Source organism: Thermobia domestica, chromosome 4, assembly GCF_964235325.1.
Source record: "Thermobia domestica chromosome 4, izTheDome1.hap1.1, whole genome shotgun sequence".
NCBI lineage: Eukaryota > Metazoa > Arthropoda > Insecta > Zygentoma > Lepismatidae > Thermobia > Thermobia domestica.
In genome coordinates this window covers 236,921,129-236,943,674 of record NC_137457.1, presented here as the reverse complement: position 1 = coordinate 236,943,674, position 22,546 = coordinate 236,921,129, and the positions used below count along the sequence as shown (strand labels likewise).

Sequence of the window (22,546 nt, the reverse complement as noted above, 5' to 3'; positions counted from 1 at the left end):
AAATCTCTGAGTTTTACGTCCCACGTATATGACGGTTAGGCTAAAGGACACGGTGATGATGAGTGATGATTGAAATGGTGGAATGAAGAAAGTGGGAGGAAACGGGAGAACCCCGAGAAAACCCACGCACAAGGTGTTTGTCCACCACAAAGTTCACTTGGTGGATACTGGGATCGAACCCGGGACCCCAAGCACCAGAGGGGAACGCTCTGTCACTGAGCCACCGCGGCCCCGTGAAGACCAATAATATATATATATATATATTCAAAGTTGGCGTGGGTCAATTAAAACTTGATCCACGACCCACTGACCCACCACCCACCATGACCCACTGTGACCCACGATCCACCATGACCCACCACCCACCGTGACCCACTCTGACCCACCACCCACCATGAACCACTCTCATCCACTTTGACCTACTCTGACTCACCAAAATCCATTGTCATCAACTCTGAACACGATCCACGGCCTCTTCTGAACTGACTAAAGAGTTTACACTTGTAATAAAACAAGACTGTGAAATTGTCACTAATCGAAGTCTGAATTTCTAGTCAATCGCTCAAGCACCACTCTGTTACTAGGGATGGGCACGAGTCGAGCTAAAACTCAACTCGACTCGAATTCGAGTCGAGTTTCGAGTCGAGCCAAAGGTAATTTTCTCGATTCGAGTTCCGAGTCGAGTCGCTGTTTTGAGGTCAAGTTTCGAGTCGAGTCGAGTTCGATAAATGGCTCGCTCGTTCATCTCGTTTTAGCTTGTTTCGAAATCATTGCCTGATTGAATGATTAGACTGGAAAGCGAAAGCTATGAGAAATGTAAGCACTAATGTGGAATACTTTTAGTGTTGCTCACGAGAGGGGACATTGCTCGCTTCTCGTCTCGTCTCGATAACGAGACGACAATATATTTTTATAACGAGACACCTTCAAATATGGTGAGCATCTATATAAGTATATACTGTAGTTCTTACCATCAAGGCTCAGACCTGCACAATCGAAGTTTTGAGCCCAAGCAGATGCCCACCCGGGAAGTGATGTTAACCGGCTCGACTCGGTTCAACTGAGTGAACAGCTCGATCCAGCTCGGTTGGGATAAGACATCTTCTCGGCTCAATTTAGCCGACAGCTCGAGCCGGCTCGGTGGAGATAAGCCACCGACTCGGTTTGACTCTGCTCAGGTGAGCCTTCGGCTCGAGAGAGCTCGGTTGAAACGAGTCCATCGGCTCGGCTTGGCTCGGCTCAACAGAGCCGATGGCTCCAGTGGGGTCGGTTAGGGTAAGCCATCAACTCGATTTGGCTCCGCTCAGGTGAGCCACCGGCTCAAGCCGACTCGATTGGGATGAGCCATCGGCTCAAGTTGGCTTGGTGGGGATGAGCTGTAGTCTCGGCTCACTTCTCGGTAGAGATGCGCACGAGACGAGTCGAGATTTAAGACTGTTTCGACTTGTCTCGAGAAAACGCTGTTCGAGGTTATATATATATATATAACCTTTACATACCGTCTTATAAGCATTTTTTAAATAATTTACATATTACGTAGCAAATTGCGATACAAGTTTCAATTTCTATCGCAGTTTGTAAATTTTGTAGATCATTTTATGCACTATAATGAGTAATTATATATTCATATAGCAAGTCCAATAAATACGATAGTACTTGACAATTCCATTCATTATGAAGTAAATTGTGAATTACTCTCGTATTTATTGGATTTCTTCTATAAATATTATTATTATTATTATTATTATTATTATTATTATTATTATTATTATTATTATTATTATTATTATTATTGTTGTTATTATTAATTTCTCGACTACAAAGAAAAACATTATATTTTATTATGTTATTTGTCAAGTGTAGCGAAATAAGAGTTTTACCACAGCGACAAATTGAACAATTAGGCTCAGAAAAACAACGAATTGGCTGGTCTTTCTTCAAATATACACACACAAAGAGAGAGCCCATTTGGTCAGGATGTTTTTTGAGTTAGCTTTGTGGCGTCTCGCAAGGAGAAATCTTACAAGTATAGTATGCTGGGTTTTACAACAGATGTAAATGGGCATCAGCACTTCAAATGAAAAGCGAAAAGAAAAGAGCTGGTTGCCATACTTGAGACTTGCGAAGATGCCAAACATGGGATTGAATTATGCCAGATTTTCAAATTATATTCCTGAACTACTTATCTTCATTATTTTAATGAAGTGTTTTAACTGTATTCATGTACAAAGGTAATATGACGCTGTGTCGCAAAGATAATCCAATAAATTGATATATATATATATATATATATATATATATATATATATATATATATATATATATATATATATATATATATATATATGCGTGTATGTGTGTATTAATTAACAATTGATTTTTTTAAATATCCTGTTTAGTATTCACAGAGAATATTTTTTCAAAATTTAAATTTGATGGCTGAATCAGTAGACTTTTAATATATTCACATTGTATCCATTGACTTCCGAAATAGTCTACCTCCAGACGCACTTAATTTTTTAACCATCCCCAGATTAATCGAACAGTTTGATACATTTGAATGTGACTTAAATTTCTATTCATAACTATTCTTATAAAACAGGGAGATTATGAAGAGATGGATGTACTGTACAAAATAGAATAAAAGTATATCATTCGGATTTCTATAATTCCACAGTCCAACCCAGGGCTTTCTGATTTTAAACAAGATAATGTGCCTAGCTGAGACTTTACATTGTGAAGATTATATTAGTGAAAATTATGCAAATACTATTTTACAATTTAATAGATATTACTAAATATTGAGCTGTGGCTATGTGGTTAGCGTACGCTTCTTCGGCGCGGGAGTCGGGAGTCCGCGGTTTGATTGACAACAGGAGCTCATGTGGTTCAAATCTCAGGTTAAGCTGTAGGTTCACGTCTTATACAGCTTTGCTCCTGAAACGGACACTAAACTATAATCTAATTTAATATTACTAAATATTTTAATGGCTTACCAAGACGACTTTAATTTGACAGCCATCAAATCCGTTTTATATTGTCACTTAATCCAGTGGATATTAATATAACAATTATAAGACACGAGTGTATAAAAATATTCAGACACAAGTGTATATACATAGACACACATGCATACCAAATATCAACACTTCAAGGCTATTTTACAAGTGGTAGACTGCGCTGCATCAAGCAGTGTTACCTTCAAACAAAACTTTTTCATTTTCCCATTAACATCTCATATAGTCTCGCTGCTGAACAGAACGTTAAACTCAAAGTTAACTCATTTTCCCATTTGCTGAGCTCACCTGATGTTGAGTTTAACATCCTTCAGCAGCGAGGCTACATTAGACATGGACCTACTGGTTAACCTGAAATCCGAACCACATTAGCTCCCGTCAGGAATCGAACCCGGATCTTCTACACAAAAGGCGCTTACGCTAACCGCTTAACCACAAAGGAGCTCAATCATCTTCCCATTTGTCTGCATTATTTGATTCACCCACAGATTTGTCATATATATTTGCACTTGTCATTGGTTTTACCATTTTTGTGGAGGGTTCGAACTAGTCACAACCTGTAAGCTGAACACATTCAGAAACTAAAAGAATTACGTTCATTGTGTCTGATAAAGAATATCGTGCTTGACACAAGCGTTTCATTTTTCTCTGAACATCTTTCTTCAGCAAAAGAGTCGGTTCTCTGTATTGGAAAGAGGGAAGAGCAAATTTATATTTTATGCATGGATAACATTTTAAGAAGTTTACACAAAACATGCCGCTTCCGACATAGCCCTGAAGCGTTTCTTTTAACGGTGTATTACTGGCTGTCCCTTGACGCTCATCCCCCTATCCTCTCAAGTTCTAAATTAAAAAGGGACAGAAACATTTCAGATAACCACACACTCAGATTTCAGTTAACACTAACAAAACTATGAGTAATTGGTAAACAGTCTTTTGTAGAATCACGCTCTGCTTATTTTTGAACATTTCTGTGAATTTAACAATACAACAGCGGAAATACTGCCAAGTTTTATTGCTCCAACCATCGCTTCAACTAAAAAGGATAATTCCCGACGGTCGTTGAACTACCTAAATTTTCGTTTTTTTTTCTGTTCTCAGAAGGAAGATTCAAGATGCTAGATGTATAGTACAAGTCCTATAGTACAAGTCGCGAACTGAAGAAAAAAACATTAGGAATTAGTATTAAATGTTAATTATGCCATTTAAGTGAAGGTACTATTATAGTATTGGTAGTTGAATTTTGAATTAATCCCCAATCGTTAACCTATTTCAATCCCAAACAATGTTTCCTAAGCATTACGGAAAAAGTATAACAACGTTTATCAACATTGCATTTTTTCCACAAAAGTTACTGATATTTGGTAGGGCATATTAAAAAAAAACTAGCTTGCGGCACGAAATACATATAACATCCGTAAATTTCGCCTAAAGTTATAAAATCTAAAAAAAATATCTGGGAACAAACAGACATGCACATAAAAGAATTTTCGTCTTAAATTCGAATGGTGATTTCCTCGTTGGAATAGTTTACGATTTACAAACACTATGTTACGAAGAGAAGAAAGCAGGAATGCCTTGTTACCCGTTCAAAACGGGATTTTCCCTAATCATTATCTGCATAACACTCGTTTTCATACTGTACTGTACTTACCTCCATAATTGAAATAACAGAATAGAAACGGGATTTTACTTTTCTCACTTCAAATTAGGCCTAATTTATTTCGGAATTTGATTTTAATAATCACTTGATTATTTTAAAAAAATCAAGTGATTTAAATCCTGATTTAAATCAGAATGATTTATTAGAATTAATCCATTACTCCAGATTAAATCAGAATTAATTTAATGCTCCAGATATAGCACTTGACTAACTTCTTACTAAGTCCAATAAATTATTATAAACTACCAACTGCTCACTTAGACAATTTATGAAGTTCACTTTAACGCAACAGTTTTATACAAATTAGATATCTGGATAGATACTTAAGTATTGTTAGCATATTTAAAGTACTATCAAATATCATGACATATAAATTAGTTTTAATTAACTGAAATGAGAAGAAAATCAAACCCCCTAGCGAAAGATTAACTATTAATTTTAAAAATGCCTGTACCTTTTCAAAGTAATAAATGCTGGTACCGTACGGTGTTGGTTTCAAGGCAAACAGTTGTTTCTGTGTGATTAGTTACTTCGAAATAATTTTAAAAAATAAACAAAGATTTTCGAGACATTCGAGTTGAATAAAGATTTTTTACGAGCACTTTCTCGACTCGAATTCGAGACATGTCTCGACTCGTGCGCATCCCTACTTCTCGGTTCGGCTCCATAGTGAATGAGCTGTGAGCAGAGCCGCTCGAGCCGTTGACAACCCTAAACCCGGGCCGAGTAGTTTTGAACATGTTTGGCCGGCACCCTAAACTTTTAACAAATTTGGGCTCGAGCTCGAATACTTGCTCCTCCAGAATTCAAATTCCAACCTCATGAACAACGTTCTTGCCTTCTACACTTCACGACTACCTAGTCGCAGTCAACTAGTTCTTAGTATTCAGATACATACCGCCTATCTTTCATGTTTATACACGGTGTTCTAATAATAATAATAATAATAATAATAATAATAATAATAATAATAATAATAATGTAATTTGTACTAGAATTAGTAACATTGATAATAATTATATTGTCTATGTGGAATAATTCAAGAGAGTGCTTGAAACTACGTACAGGATTTAGCTCGATTTGACTCATTTTGGCTCGACTCGACTCGAAACTCGAGCAAAATTCGAGTCGAGTTTCGAGTCGAGTTGAAGGAAATTTTTCGAGCCGAGTTCTCGAGTCGAGCTAAAAGATGTCTGTTTCGAGTCGAGTCGAGTTTCAAAGAAAACTCGCTCGAATTCGCTCGTGCCCATCCCTATCTGTTACAATAACGGTATATCTGATTTTTACGATATAAAATGGTAAAGTGTTTGTCAGTGAGGAAATTGAAACAGTTTGAGGTGGGGGGAAATTAGTGTGTGCCTAAAATATACTTGTACTAAGAGAGTATTCTTGCAAGTGTTAATTTCTGAACACATTCCACAAGAAACTTCTATTCGCAGGAAAATACCCCTGTACAATATGGAAAAGGTTATGGTTTCTCAGTTCGGGAACCCTATGTGAGAGCATTTGCATAAAGTATGCTCATAATTGTAATTTGTGTAATCACTAAAACACCACGTTAAATTTAAGTTACAAATGTGCATAATTGGAATTATTATGAATATTTATTCAAAGTAGTTTAGCTAGAGCAAATAAGAGACTTACTAAAAATGATACAAAGTTGAATAACACAAATAAGCCATTAGTGATACAAGTATACATTTTCCAATATACAAGTATATAATTTTCCACCTTAAAACAAATCTGAAATTGGGTTTATTTCCTGTTGATAACTTTTTCGTGGTAAATCATCCGCAGCGGAATAATGTTCATCCTTCAGCCAAGAAATAACTAGCTCGTCTACTTTGAGCTTGTCTAGCGGTGGGGCATTAACATTGATGAACAACAAGTTAGACAATGTTTGAGCACTTAGTCTATTTCTAATATCAGTCATCTGTAAATTCATAAGGGGAAATCCCCGTTCGCACTCTGTCGTGGAAATTGATAATGCTTCTACCCGATTTCTGCAACTCCTCATCGACAATCTGCTTATTAGACTTAAGTCTGATAACGATTTTTCTTGGTCAGGTTTGAAATACTCAGCAAGAAGTATCATCTCTCTATCACCATACAATATCTTTTCCATATCGACCATGCCAGTTGGCAATGTCGACCCATGTAGAACAAAAACTTCATCTACCACGCCTTTGATAGGGAATCTTGTGAATAAATTATCAATTAAAGCCTGATAAACTGATGATTTCTTATTTGTTTATAAATTTCTTTTTTGTAATTACACATGAAGGTTTGATACCATTACCAAGTTCCCTCCCCCGTCTAGGAAGCGAAAGGGAACAAGGTTCCTGGAAAGTGTTCAGAGGTGAATGGGAATTTCCCTCCTTCTTCAACTTCAATTATCACACTGCTGTTTGCCATGTGCCAAATTACGATGAATTTCAATTAAATTATCATAGTATAATTATTTCCTTGTTGAAATATCAATACTGTTCAGTGGAAAAAAGGATGAAATTTCAAAGTTCCAAATCAAAGTAAGTAGACCAACGTAAAGGGAAAAAAGTGTAAAATTTTCCATACAATTATGCGTATAATACAAACTTCAAATTTCCGTGTAATTAAGCTTACAGTACAAATTTTATACCTATTTTTCTAACAACCTTATGGGTTGATTGCCCTGTGCTGTAAGTGCTCCATATAATAAACATAAGCTTCAGCAATTATTATAGCAGAAAGCAATGGATATACGAAGCCAAGCACTGTATTTTTTGTTTCTGATTTTTTTCTTAAATAACATCGATCGTTTTCGATCATTTTTACAAACCAGCTCACTACCAATTTTCCATATATAGAAAGTGCCCTCCCCCCACATAAAGGAGAATTAAAAAAATGCTAGGACACATTCTGTTTATTTTCAATAAAAAGTTAATACACTGAATTTCAATTCCGTAAGTCAAACGGTTTGCGAGATACTCATTTTTTCTTCTCAAAAATTCGAATACTCACTACTCCTTAGGATGTTATACATTATAATGAAAGCAATATAACATCCCAATTTGGATTAAGGCCTAACTAGACCTATATACCAAACGTAATTTTATTTGACTTTGCAATTTGATCGTGATGATCAGGCACACATAGTTACATTCAATTTTTTATATAATAATTTATATATTACAGTGATTCAAAAATGTATTTTTTCCAGTAGTTAGCTCTAAAAACTCACAGGTCTCGAAAGCCATGTTGTAGTAAGTCCTATTGCTATTATTACTATTAAAAATATCAATATCCAAAAGTGCCTGAAGTTCTTTTTTCACTTGGTTAGATATACTCACCTCAGGTAAGTAGACAGAAACAAGTGGAAAAGGAATGGAAATGAAGGTCTTGAAAGTAAAACGGAGAGAAATTTACCAGTCCTCAGAAGATACTGTCTACAATGCAGTGAACAGAGAGGGTCGGTAAATCATACTGAGTCGGTGGGTCGCAGTGGGTGGTGGGTCGCAGTGGGTCACGGTGGGTGGTGGGTCACAGTGGGTCACATGCTTTTGACCCACGACCTACTGACCCACTGAGAAAACTTGACCCACTGACCCACTCCATCTCTGATATATATACATATATATATATATATATATATATATATATATATATATATATATATATATATATACAGATAGATACATAGATAGATAAAAATATATACATATACATATAGATATAGATATATTATTACATAGATTATGGGTCATTTTGAGGCCCTCATGTCGGGCTTGACTCTTGAGTGTAGACGTCTTATGCTCTTGCGTCACGCGGGAAGGGGAGAAAAGGGAGAGTGAGTCGAAACACTGCCAATTAAACCACTCTTGGGACGCTACATCATGTTATTAACATCGCTAACTCCTAGTGGCCTAATTGCGGGTAAATGTCGATTGTTGATATAGCGATACGTCGAAGAACTGCCACTAGGGTGCCACTGGCATACTGTTATAGCCTGAAGAAACTCACAAGTAAACCTTACGTTTGGGTGAATCGAGTTGCTGACTGAGACACATATGAAAAAGTAGTACTAAATGTGGTCAGTATTTCAGTGAAGTTGTAGGTGCGAAGCTCCAGGGGTTTAGGAGATACAGCTACCAGATCATCACATAGAAGTACAGAATAATCTTCATACAGTTGGAGGTAAAAGCTCTGTAAGACCTCGTGTAACGACAAAAGGCGAATAACAAATATATGGGTACATATTAGGACTAGGGGGAAGTCATATTGTAAGGGTACACCTGACGGTGGGCACCTTGAAATCCGCCATTTGGAATTAAGTTTATGTTTTTAAAATAGGAAGAGGGTCATGTGATACATGATTTAAGGCGCAAATGTAATCAGAAGAACAATAGTGACGTTAATTTTGATTTACGCGCAATTGGTAAAAAGTTACAGGGAAATTAAATATTGTTGCAGCATATGTACGTATTAGTCAAACAACTAACATTGTCAAGTACAGCATCAAACAACTAACATTGTAACTCCACCATTGTATTTCTGATTAACTTCTAGCCCGAAGTTATCTATTGCATTACTCTATTCCCATTTAATTTTGTGCTGGTTAATGATAAAGCAAAAATGGTTATACCGTTGGATTTATGGTAAAATTTGCTATTAATAAGGTGCCACTGTTATGCGTTTTGTTTAAAACTTTTGTCTGATTCAAAATGGCGGATTTGAACATGGCCACCATCAAGACAACTCTTACCATAGACCTAATACTTATCCACCTGCTTTTTATTTAATTATTATCACTAACACAAAATTTACAAGGTGGGGTAAAGGAGTAATACATATGCTGCAATAATATTTAATTTCTCTGTAACTTTTTACCAATTGCGCGTAAATCAAAATTAACGTCACTATTGTTCTTCTGATTAAATTTGCGCCTTAAATTATGTATCACATGACCCTCTTCCTATTTTAAAAACATAAACTTAATTCAAAATGGCGGATTTCAAGATGGCCACTGTCAGATATACCCTTACTATATGACTTTCCCCAGGTCCTAATATGTGGCCATATATTTGTTATTCACCTTTTGTCGTTACACGAGGTCTTACAGGGCTTTTACCTCCAACTGTATGAAGACTATTTTGTACTTCTATGTGATGTTCTGGTAGCTGTATCTCCTAAACCTCTGGAGCTTCGCACCTACAACTTCACTGAAATACTGACCACATTTAGTACTACTTTCTCATATGTGTCTCAGTCAGCAACTCGATTCACCCAAACGTAAGGTTTACTTGTCAGTGTCTTCACTAGCTAGTTGTCCCTCCTGGAGAATTGTCTGGGCCTTGTAATCCGGAGTAGACTGCAGTAAACTCATCGCATGTTCATAGAACTCAAGAACTATCGCCAGTTATGTCATTATTATATATATTAATTTTTCCTGATGAATTTTCTCTACATCATAAAGTGGAAACTCTTGAGATGAGTTAGTACAATTGTATGAATTTAGATTACAACTGTGAACGATCATTAGAAAGTGAATATGAAAGAACTATGAAATAAAATAAATCGATGCACGTCATTTTATTTTATTAAATGGTTAAATTACATGGCTAACCCATTTTATTTAATCCCAAACGGTTATCGTCGAATATACACAGTTAAAGAAGCACTCTGATTAGCCAAATTAAAAAGACCTAAATGGTTTATTCCTCTACAAGCGAGGGTTTCTTCATCGCTTCATACGTTCATGATACTTGGTGCTAGTACCATCGTCTCTAGCTCGCTAACTGTTTGTGTTGTTACAAACGACAAGTTACGAAATTAGTTTGTGTACTGTGGTATTATCTTAGTGCGATATTGCAGTTACTTTTCGTGTCATTTAGATCTACATATCTTGTTTCTTCTGACTGCTTTTTGTGGTCGTTGTGCGACGAAAATTCAACGTGAGTTTCTTGCGTGAGAATACCTTACGTTGTTACGTATCATTTTTGGTCAAGTAAGCCACAAGCCTACTTCAATTTTTGTACGTGAATAGATAGGAAACACATTTAAATGTATCATTGATCACATTCACAGTATAGAAATGGATTTTATATGGAAATAACTCGATATTAAGTTAGCCAACAAGGTGCGGTGTGAACGAATTATCTCTTCACCTAATGGTGAAGTCAAATACACCTACAGTGACAAGAAACATTTACTTCTTATTGATCTCGATGACAATAGTTCTACAGTCATTAAAGTGTCTTAGTACCCTATGGAATTTAGTAGTCAAGAGTTTACACGAGTTTTTCTCATTATGGTGAAGTACAGCCAATCCTTGGCGAACAGTAGTTTGCACATCATGTATATGTCAATCGTACTGGAAGTAAATTAATTAAAATGAAGGCTAAATCAACCTATTCCTTCATTTATTATAGTATGTGGTTTGCGCCTATTTTGTAGTTATTGAGGTCAAATCCAAACATGTGCGTTTTGTAATACAAAAAGAATATTTTCTTTAAGAATACCCGCGCAAAAAAGTTCCAAAATTCAAAGTTCATCCGCAAGTTCGAAATTCTCAAAACCCCCATCGTACTATACACGATAATAGGGTTGGCCGAAAAAAAAAACTTTTTTTTTTTGGAATTTCGATTGGCCAGGTTGCCGAAAAGTTGCCTCGTATAGTGGTAGTCTACACACAAAATTGGGATTTTATGGTCAACCCCTTCCTTTGAATCTTCGGACTTGAATATTTTTATAGCTCCAGCTATGCAACCCGCACGACCCTACGAAGAAAATTGTGCTGCACAGCTATAACCTTTCGATCCTTTTCACACTGAAGCACTCTGAGGCTGAGTATAAAACGCAAGATAAAAGTGAGATGAAATATTGTTTCAATGTGGTTAAAAACTATAATCAATTAGACGAAATATTGCATTTTTATGTTCCAATTCATGTTCTTCATACACAGCGTGAAAAATATGTTGTCAACCTTCCATTGCAGATTTTTTCACGTATATCTTGAACAGTTTCTTTTAGACCTGTTTATATTATACAGAAAATTTTAAACACGTAATCTAATATGAAGAAATTTTGAAATCGGCTGTCCTATAATAGAAAATGTATTACCTACAGCGTAGTATACGACTATAATAATAATACGTAAAGCATTGTTTTATAATAAGTAGGAAACATTATAATTTTTTACACAGTCCAGCGACCTGTGTATTTCGGCGCTGGCCTGACCTAAAAAAATAGTTTTAAAAGACTTGAGTAATGATCATCAATACCTTTTGGACATTTGTCAAGCCGTTTCAGAATGTTTGTGTCCGCCAGACCTTCTGAAGGAAAAGCCTGGACCCATTTTCACGTCTTGATGGTTGATGACAGCTTCTCGTATTCTTCGATGTTTGCACCGAAGATCCCGAAGAAGCATTTCGTTGGCTTGCACAGTATGTCATCAAAGTATTTACACAAGTTTGGTTTGAAATAAAGTGAAATTCTTCTCTCTCTCACCAACGGGACGCAACACTTGTGGCTACTCGCTCAATCTGCATCCTTTCTTCCAGAGGAATTAAGAAGAATCTTGTATATTGTGATTTGCTGTAGCGTTTATTTTACCCATCCTGAAAACTCGTTGTTGGCAATGATCACCGACAGGAACTAGAACCTCCAAGGTTTAGGAGAGAGAAGATTAAAAAAAAAAAAAGTATCAACAAAGAAAGATATCAAGTATGCATGAATTTGTTCCGAAAGTAAAGTAACGTAAGTAAATATCATGAGATGATCGACTGTTTCTCAACGGATATCACCAAACCACCATTAAAAAGAGAATTTTCTTCGAGCCAAATAGAAGAAAATATTATAGCGGTGGCTACAGCTTCTAAGGAAATTAGATGCTTTTTGTGCCATACGCAAGCGGTGGAGAGGATGAAAGAACTAGTTACAGAAGCGTCATTATTAGTGTGTGGAGCGGATCGAAGAGAAGTCTTTATTATGGCAAAGTTAGAGTACGAAGAAAAATGCAAAAATTGAATTCCCAGCAGGACTATCAAATGTAAATGAGCAAAAAACGGAAGCAAGTGGACGGACAGGAGGAACTCAATTTGCAGCCACCTTCTCGTGGTGGGTTCTTGGGAGTTTCGGAGTGTATGTGCCAAGACGAGATAAGAGATACAAGGGAAGATTTATCAACAACTTTTCATGACCTATATTCACAATGTCTTTTGAAAACATCAATACAATTTCGTCGTCTTATTGATTATAATTTTTAACCACATAAGAACAATATCGCATCTCACTTTTATCTTGCGTTTTATTTTCGGCCTCAGAGCGCTTCAGACTGAAAACGAACTATAGGTTATAGCGGTGCAGCACAATTTTCTTCGTATTGTCATGCGGGTTGCATAGCTACACCTATAAAATATTCAAGTCCGATGAAGCAAAGGAAGGGGATGACCAAAAGAATCTAAATTTTGTGTGTAGACTACCACTAACACGAGGCAACATTTCCGCAACCCGACCAATCGAAATTCCAAAAAAAGTTTTTTTTCCGGCCCACCTAACCTATAACCTTCCACATGAAAAGGAACCTCTGCATACTGATAACTACACGGAGTTGCCACTGCTTACTTCTGATCAACCTTGTATATGGACCCGGAAGTTTTTGCCCCTCTGGAAATCACTCTAGTACCCCCGTCTTCTCCTCATTACAAGGCCTAGGAAACTCTCCACTAATTACAACTCTCTCAGGTAGGTGACCAACAGTCTGCCAGGATATAACAGTTGATCCTAGTGCACCCGTGGACCACGATAATCAGTCTGTTGTGCACGTGGTAGCAGACTCAAACATGACACGTAACAGAAATGTGCAATCACTCACTAGTGACTCTGTCAACGAATCTGTTCTCAGTGCCCCTGCATACGAAAACCGAAAACTCTCCAAATTAGAGGCAACTGTAAATCGAGATTCGAAAACTACTAAAGAAGGTCGTACATCAGATGTTACACAACTTTCAGTTCCGGGAACCCGGGTCATCTTGAAAACTTTGGAAGCTGGTATCCCCGTTGGGAATGACTTATAATTATCTTCCTCGTAATATTGTGGTCTTATTTTCAGCCCTTTATGCAATTTCGCATATCTCTAACTCTCCTTTTGATTATCTTTATTTATACTTTCAGTTTTGCCACCACTAACGAAAATGGATTTACTTGTCCTGTTAAACAAAAAGCGTTAGAACATACTATTTACAAAGCAGATATTCATGTATTCTTCAAATCACACATGCTATTCTCGTTCGAAGGAGAGTAGGCTAGATACAAATGTCATCTATCGTAGTGATTTAGGGTTTAAGGCAGTTAATAATCATCCTAATGAACGTAAAAAGGGCGACTTCAGGCGAAAAATAGAAATAATCGTTCTTGCAATATACGTAGTACTTTTATCTTGTACTTATAGCTTTCTGCCATTTCAAAGTATGCAAAGTTTGTATTGATGGTTTGTAACATTTGAAGGCATGTAATGTGCCGAAAAGCTCATATATGCATACTTATAATCTATCACATTGTTCGTCGGACTTTTTTACAATTGAAAAAGGTACATTTTGTAAAAATAATGTAAAAAAGTACAATAAATGAGAAAACAGGTTGATAATGTTGTATTCTGTAGTACGAAGTTCATATTTCAAGAAAATAAATACTTCATTGCTCTAACGTTTTTACACTTTCTTTAAATAAAAATCGAAAAGTATAGCAAAACCCTTTGACTTCGGGACAAAACATCGCAGGAATGGGCTCCGACTAGAATGTATTAATCAACGCATCCTTGTACTGCTTTCATAACTGTCCAATTCACATGTAATTGAACTGTTAATAAAGACTTAAAAATAGAAGGACACCAGCCTAATAATCAGAAGATTGGTGCTTCTCTCCCACCCCAGGATATGTTTAATTTTTTCTAGTGCTTTTAGACTCATCTTGATGTAAACAAATCACGCATATAGTCAATTTAACATATTTTGAGGGAGTAATTTTGTGTTTCATGGGCGTTTCGTCGCGTCTCTGCTACTGGTGAGCCGCTGGTGGTATAAGTTTCAAAACGGAAGTCAGGCCACCGTAAATCGTCGCTGTAGGGCCACCAATTTTTGGAGAGATGTCCCTAGTTGCCCTTCGGTGGTAAATCGACGTTTAAGCCATGGGGTAATGTGCTAGCGAGCGGTGTTGGTTGAACCGTAGCCCTGGATTTTTGCTTGAATTACATAGCTGGGGTAATACTGAGCATATAAAGCTAACTTGCGTTATTCATTGTAACAAATGCAAGAACAAAATGAACAGTGTAAAAATGAAAAAAATAAAAATAAAGAAAATAAGCTGTATATTTTAATTATTCTCTCTCAGCGTGATCATGCAAACGAATAGAATGCTAGGACATGCTTTATACATTAGCGCTTGTGAGGTTTTCTCTTTTGGTTAGCTTTCCACACGTCAAGATAACTTAGACGAAAATTTGAAGGACAAACGTGGGACGATGCACATTATATAAGTTGACCTTTGACCTTGACAGGTGAACTTCTGCTATAGATCTCGAGCACACGGATGTGTAAAGCAACCACGCTTCCTCTGTAGAAACCCATATTCGACTTAGAAATTGTAGTATGTGTGCTTGCTGTAAGTTAAAACCTTGGTAGTTGGTGGTATGACTCGGTTGAAGAAAGCTTACAGTTAACATCAGTCATCACTTACAGTAATCTGAATTTATTCTTTCTTTCTGTTTCTACTTTTAATAACTTCGCGTTTAATAGAAGAGTTTTTAAAAGTAATTTACACAGTTTTGCTACGCGACTCGAGACTTGTGTTCTAGCACGACACAACGTACAAATATCCTAAGTTAGCTAAGTTGGGTTTGATCTTTATGCATAACTAGAACCAACTACTTGTAATGCTGACAATGTAGGCAATTTCTAGTTTCCTTTTATAACCATCTGTTTTACTGTTTATTTTTAATAAATCTACTTTTTATAACATGTCTCTTTACTTCAAAAATATAAAACCCCAGGCTCCGTATATTTAAATAGAAGGTTTATAAGAAAAGGATTTTAAAACTCCTGGTATTGATTTCCGTTGAATTCTCTCTTCTGAGACTAATCTCCCCCCCTGGAGAATATTACCTCCATCAATTCCATAATAGCGGGCCAATGATGGCGCCCGGCGATCTAGGCTTAATTGCAAGTTTCCTTTGTGATGACTTGTTGGATAGAAGGAAGAGGATGATAAGGTGTCGCTAGAAAGATAAGTCTCTGTATAGGAAAGGGTTTCATCATCGAAAACCGTTTTCTAAGCGGGATAGTATGAAGATCCTTCTGGGCTTTATACTGTGTACTAGATATCACACGTCTTAGTTGAACACACACAACACACTCACTCAACACAGCAACTTACATAAACACACACATACAAACATTATAAGCGAACAATATATATATATATATATATATATATATATATATATATATATATATATATATATATATATATATATATATATATATATATATATATATCGAGAAAGAGAGAGAGGGGAGAGAAACTATAGATAGATAGATATTTCAACAGATTATTTAGTGATATGCCGCTTCTGTGAACGAATCATAGATGCTCACACTCTATACCGAGCACCTTTTATTTAAAAGCAGAATATCATGTATCTGTTTATTTTGAGATTAAAATAATCAAAAGATCACAGTATCACGTATTGGAATAATTTATCTACATATACATCACAATATTTACCACATTTCATTCTTCTTTTGGGACCTACTAATTCTGTCTTCACCTCTTTTATTTAGAATTGCTTTAAGATTATTCACACTTCCTGAAACATATTTTTTTAGTCAAAAATTGCACCGACGCATATTTGACCACACTTAGCGAGGCAGCACTTTTCGTTAGATGCGCAGTCTCGATCCGTACCACAGCGTTTTCTACCATCACAGGGTTTCATCAGCATATCGTTTCTAGGTGGACAATTACCCATGTGTACTGCAACATAAAATTTAGAATATATATTAATATTTTGTCACAGACATACGCAATAGGAAAAGATCGTAATAGAGTAACTTCGTTACAGAAAATAAACATCAGATTAGTGGATATTGTACGAAGTGTCCGCTTCCAAAGATTTCATGTACACTTTACAACACCTAATAGAAATCTAGTTATTATCTGCAGTCTTAATTTCTATACCTGAATATAAGCAAAAATAAGATTTGTAATATGTGAAATAAGTACGTAAAACATTAAATGAGATAATTTAGATTAAATTATGTATCAATAATAGTAAAGAATTAAAAGACAGCCCAAAGAGATGGACAAGGAAAGATTTGAAATAGAATGTCTCATATGCTTCCAACCTTTTATTATTGCCAGTTTTTGAGGTACATTTTGGACTTTCACTCAAACAGCTGTTACTTCCTTACTATTTATCATAGGACCATGCTTCATATCTCATTTTTATTAAGAATAGAGCATACTTTAGAACGGTACCATTCGCTTTTCCATATTATAGCCAGAAATGTGAAAATCAGGGGAAAAACGGGAAAATTTTTCGAAACAAATTCGAAATTTTTGCGCCCCTCTCGTCCGGGCCTGGGTTGACGTAGTAATCTAATTTAAAAAAAAAATACACATGTTATGTGCAAAATACGTATGCAAAATTTCAATCTCGCATCTTCAAAACTAAGGTCGGGAGAAATTTTTCAAAGTCTGAAGGTGACTTCAAAAATGTGCTGAGTCTTTATTGTTTGACCTAGAGTCATGGTTCAAACGCCATTGTCTTCAGTATAACGATCCCTTTCCAACGGTACAACCAGCGCTTTTCCTTGCATGTTCGTATCATACAGTACATTGAAAAAATCTGGAAAAACCGGAATTATTTCTGAAAATTTCACCCCTCGAAACACTTGTGCCCTTTAATCACGGCCCTGTGTCCACGTAGGGATCTCAAAAACTTAGAAGAATACTCAAAGATACACACGATCCGTATGCAAAATTTCAATCTGATATCTTGAAAAGTAAAGGCGTGAAAAATTTTGAAATTTGTCTTAACAAAAAAGCTCCGCCAAATTGACCTTCCGGTCCCGAAACGCATCTGTAGTGTTCTTAGGTCCATCCTCTACATGACCAATGAAAAAGCTCAGCTTAAATATCTGTTACAGAACCAAAATAAGCGGTCAAAGACGATGCTACGCCACGGTAACAAAAGTTACCGAAACCTTATTGTGCTCCAGCCTAGAAGAAACAATGCCAGCCAATACACTTGGTTTGATGATGTAAGCAGAACATGGGACTCCATAACCGTTCTTTATCACTTTCTAGGCTTAGGTTCCTACCTTTTAACCGCTTAAAGGTTGAATTTATTTTAGAGAAACGTCCCAAAAAGGTCATATTATTTTATTTCATATTTTAAATCTATCATAAATGCGTGCTAACACGATCTATTTTAATTGTCATTCAGAACCAAATTTCGAAAGTTATAACCCCTCAAAATACTACTTCTGGTTTATCTAGAGTTTTTTCGGGCACAATTGAAAATAAAATAATTGTAAGATTAAATGAATTTGCGTGCTGAAAAAATATGTTTTATTTAAACTAAAGCTTTATCTGCTAAGTCCTGAACAGAATCATGGCAAAATTTCTATCGTCTTATAAGTTGAGGCTATTTAAAACGTGAAAACATTCAATAGGGATTATCCCGAAATATTTCGGGCACTGCAGGAGTAATACACTGCCACCTGGTGTAAAAGTCAATAAACCAAAACAAAAGACGGTCAATTTGCTTGTTAAGATTTGCTGCCTGCACATTTTCTTCTCACAACGAAACATTTCGCTTAAATACAGATTCGAACGGAAAAATATAGTTTCAACGTAATAACTCGGGATAATCAAGATTTACATATTACCCTTGAACGTAATAGTTCGGATAAAACCGTTAAGCGGTTAAGCTACGTATTGCCATAGTTGTCTTACAACGCTGGACTAACACAGTTTTATTTTATATTAATTAGAAACTATTTCTTTAAATTTCTAAGTTAAGGTAAACTTTTAGCCTTCTTTTAACCTTAACCATTTAATACATTCGTGAGAGAATATCAAATACAAGTTAAAATATACAAAATACACAGAAAGAACATTATAAGAAGATAAAAAATATAAGAAAATGCTAAGGGAAGTAACTTGAGTGCTACTGATTACTGATAATATGAGATATGACATGTTTTCATACTCTTCTAGTAGTGAATGAGTTGCTGCCTTAATTGTATGAATGATTGGATACTATAGCCGTATAGTGCCTACTGTAAAAGTTTCCGAGTAAAACTTTATTTTATGCAGTGGAAGTTTCAAAAACTTACGATAACATGTATCTAAGGCGCAAGAAGTTGCTAAGAATTGAAATTGATGGTAAATGTTCTGTATTCATACTGACCTACCTTCAGAATTTTGCATAATGCATAATTAATCTATGGTAAGACTGAAATTTTACCAGATCATTTAACTCTAATTGAGGGGATCAGCGCAACAGTGGTCTAACCGACATCTAAAAAAATGGAAAAAATCAAATTAAACACATGTGGGTTTTTGTACAATATACAGATGGTGATCAGAAAAATGGAAACACCTGAACGAAATTGCAACTTACCAGATTAATATGGTGTCGGACCACCTTTCGCCTTCAGAACAGCTTTGATGCGACGTGGGGTGGAGGCATAGAGGTCGTGAATGGTAGCAAGTGGAATTTTACACCATTCCTCGTGCAGGGCATCGGCCAGTTCTGTGAGAGAGGATGGAGGTGGAAAGCGTCGCCGCAGTCGTGTTTCCAAGACGGACCACAGATGTTCAATTATGTTGAGATCTGGGGATTGGGCGGGCCAGGGGAGGTGTTGAACTTCATCCCGATGTTCCTCAAACCACGCTGCAACAACGCCAGCTGTGTGAATGGGTGCATTATCATCCTGGAAGATGGCGTCATTGTCCGGGAACAACATCCGGACCATAGGATGCAAGTGGTCTCCTAAGATTGCGACATAATCGTTGGCAGTGATTCGTCCGCTAAGTGTGACCACAGGGCCCAATGAAAACCATGATATGGCGGCCCACAGCATCATCGAGCCGCTGCCATGTTTCACAGTTGGGTGGAGACACTACAGATCATAAGCTTCTTTGGGCGTTCTCCACACATAAACACGGCCCGTGGTTGGGAATAGGGTGAAGGATGACTCATCCGACCATATCACACGTTTCCAGTCCTCAACGGTCCAAGTTGCATAGTCGCGGCGCCATTTGCGGCGTGCGAAAGCGTTATGGTCCCTGATGAGCGGTTTGGCCCGTGCAACACGACCCCGTAAGTTCATGTCATGTAATTCACGGCGGACTGTGATTGTCGAAACAGGGTGGGAGAGGTGCTGATTGAGTTCCTCTGTCACTTGCTCCGCAGTGGCGCGATGGTTCTGCGTGACAATGCGCTTTAATACCCGGCGTGACCTGTCACTCATGATTTTCTTCCGCCCACTGTTCCGCTTCCACGATGTGGTTTTCCCGTGTGTTGTGTAGGCCGTCATCACCTTCGACACTGTCCCACGCGACACACCTAACACAGTAGCCACTGCCGTCACACTCACTCCACATAACCGCGCACCAACAATTTGCCCTCTTTGAAAATCTGAGAGGTCTCCCATTTTACACTACCTCCGTCTGCTGCAGCCACTGGACACTGCTGTTCCACTGCGCCTGACGTAGTATGGAGACCGATCTAACACACCACCACCAGCGGTCCGGCGCTGCAGGCGCCACGACACCACTGCCAACCCATACATCTGACGTGTTGCCAACTACAGGTGTTTCCATTTTTCTGATCACCATCTGTATGTATGTACAATGTATGATACATTCAACCACTTGTGTTTGCATTTGGTATATTGTAAAAAAAAACACATGTGTTTAACTTGATTTTTTTATTTTTTTTTAAAGAATGTGAGTTAGATCACTATTGGACTAACCACCTCAATTGCAATCTGTAAGGAGTCATGTGATAATCAGTGTAATGGCTTCGAGTTAAATGTAAGTAAACACAATTTTGTATTCTATGTTATTAAATCACAAGTTGTTGTGACCGACCAGCAATCACAACCGAGTTTCTAAGACAAAGATACAGGATAGTCTATATTACATGTGAGAAGAAGTTGTAAACCTTAAAAGAAAATCCTTGTCTTTTAACACTCGAACACCCAATCTTGCACTTCCATGCGAACAATTTGTCCTCTATAACTTTTATGTTCTTATCTCCATATAAATTAGGAAGAGAGATCGTACTGTGTTTCTGTTACGCCTACTTTCTCTCTCTCTCTCTCTCTCTCTCTCTCTCTCACACACACACACACACAAACCCCATACTAGCTAGTTAGTGTCGTAACCAGTAGGCTAAATGAATTGGGGAGCTGAGGGTAGGATATAATATTGTATTTGTGTAACTTTCGTTAAATGTTATGGAAATTTTCCCTCTTATTACCAAATATAGTTCTTAACTACACTACTATCAGTAACTGAAAGAAATTTGATAATGAATAATAATTATAAAAATAAATAGTGCATTATTATTATTATTATTATTATTATTATTATTATTATTATTATTATTATTATTATTATTATTGTTATTATTATTATTATTATTATTGGCATATTTTAACTCTTGCAAGATATTATCAAAATGATCAATTGCATAAGTTTCTTGTACTTTTCAAACAATATATATGTATATATCATGGTGGCCTGCTTCAAACACAAAACAGCATGTTCTTTGTCAATAGAATTTGTCAATCTTTTCCTTACAAATTATCTGCACAGTCAAAACAGTAAAACTATCTGATGTGCACACAAACATTACAACCAGCTTTCCATATACGTTGCTACATTGTGTGTTTTGTTCCTTTTATGTTTTTATTTTTTAAATATATTTGGCAGAATTTGCGCTTTGGCGATTGCTGTTCTATAATAGCTGGTGGGATGTATATATGCTGTTTCTCATTCTCGATTAACCTCTGCCAATTGTTATTATTATTAATATTATTATGATTAGTAGTAGTAATAGTAATAGTAGTCGCAGTAGTAGTAATAGTAATAGTAATAGTAGTAGTAGTAGTAGTTGTTGTTGTTGTTGTAGCAGCAGCAGCAGTAGTAGTAGTAGTAGTAGTAACACGATTAGTAATAGTAATATTATTAAGTAATATGACGAGTAAAAATAATAATAATGAGAAGAAGAAAACAACAAGAAGGCCACTTCCGGTTGGATTTCGAGAGGTCACGTCTGGCCGGAAGTGGTCAAATCAAGATCAAAATATATTCGTTGTCGCCTACATTCTATCAGGGTTCCAAATATGCAATCCATTTTCCGATCTCACTTCTGATTCTGGAAATTAACAGATGTGGTACATGCTGATCATTCCCAGTTGGAGGTGACCACTCGGATTTTGGGTCAAGCTATATTTATTCTTACTATTTGTCTCGGTTCAGACGTGCAGAAAAGTCTGTTGCCCGCGCAAGCCGGAAACACTTTGGTTCTTATCATTCATGCCACACGTGCAGACTTTCCCGCACGACTCTGCTGCGGACCCGCAGCGGGCAAAAATTGAGTTGCGGGGACTGCTGGCTCGCAGCGAGTCCGCACAGGTGTTGCGGGCCGGAAAACCATTGCTGGCAATGAGACAAGCCACACGTGCAGATTTTCCCGCGCCCGCAGAAATGGAAAGCGAAGAACTGAATGAAGAACTATTCATTAACGAAATACAAAAATATCACGAGATATGGAATTTAAAGTGCGAAATGTATAGAGATAGAAATAAAAAAA

The 22,546-nt window shown here is 36.7% G+C and overlaps 1 protein-coding gene across 1 annotated transcript in view; it reads right to left on the bottom strand.

Moving 5' to 3' along the window:
- Positions 1-16,331: 16,331 nt before the first annotated feature.
- The window catches only part of LOC145683460 (uncharacterized), a 41,188-nt gene continuing 34,973 nt past the window's right edge, over positions 16,332-22,546 (bottom strand). The window contains exon 4 of the mRNA XM_081754795.1: positions 16,332-16,686. Coding sequence (XP_081610921.1) covers positions 16,535-16,686 — 152 coding nt within the window. The 3' untranslated portion in view covers positions 16,332-16,534. The remainder of the gene's footprint in view (positions 16,687-22,546) is intronic.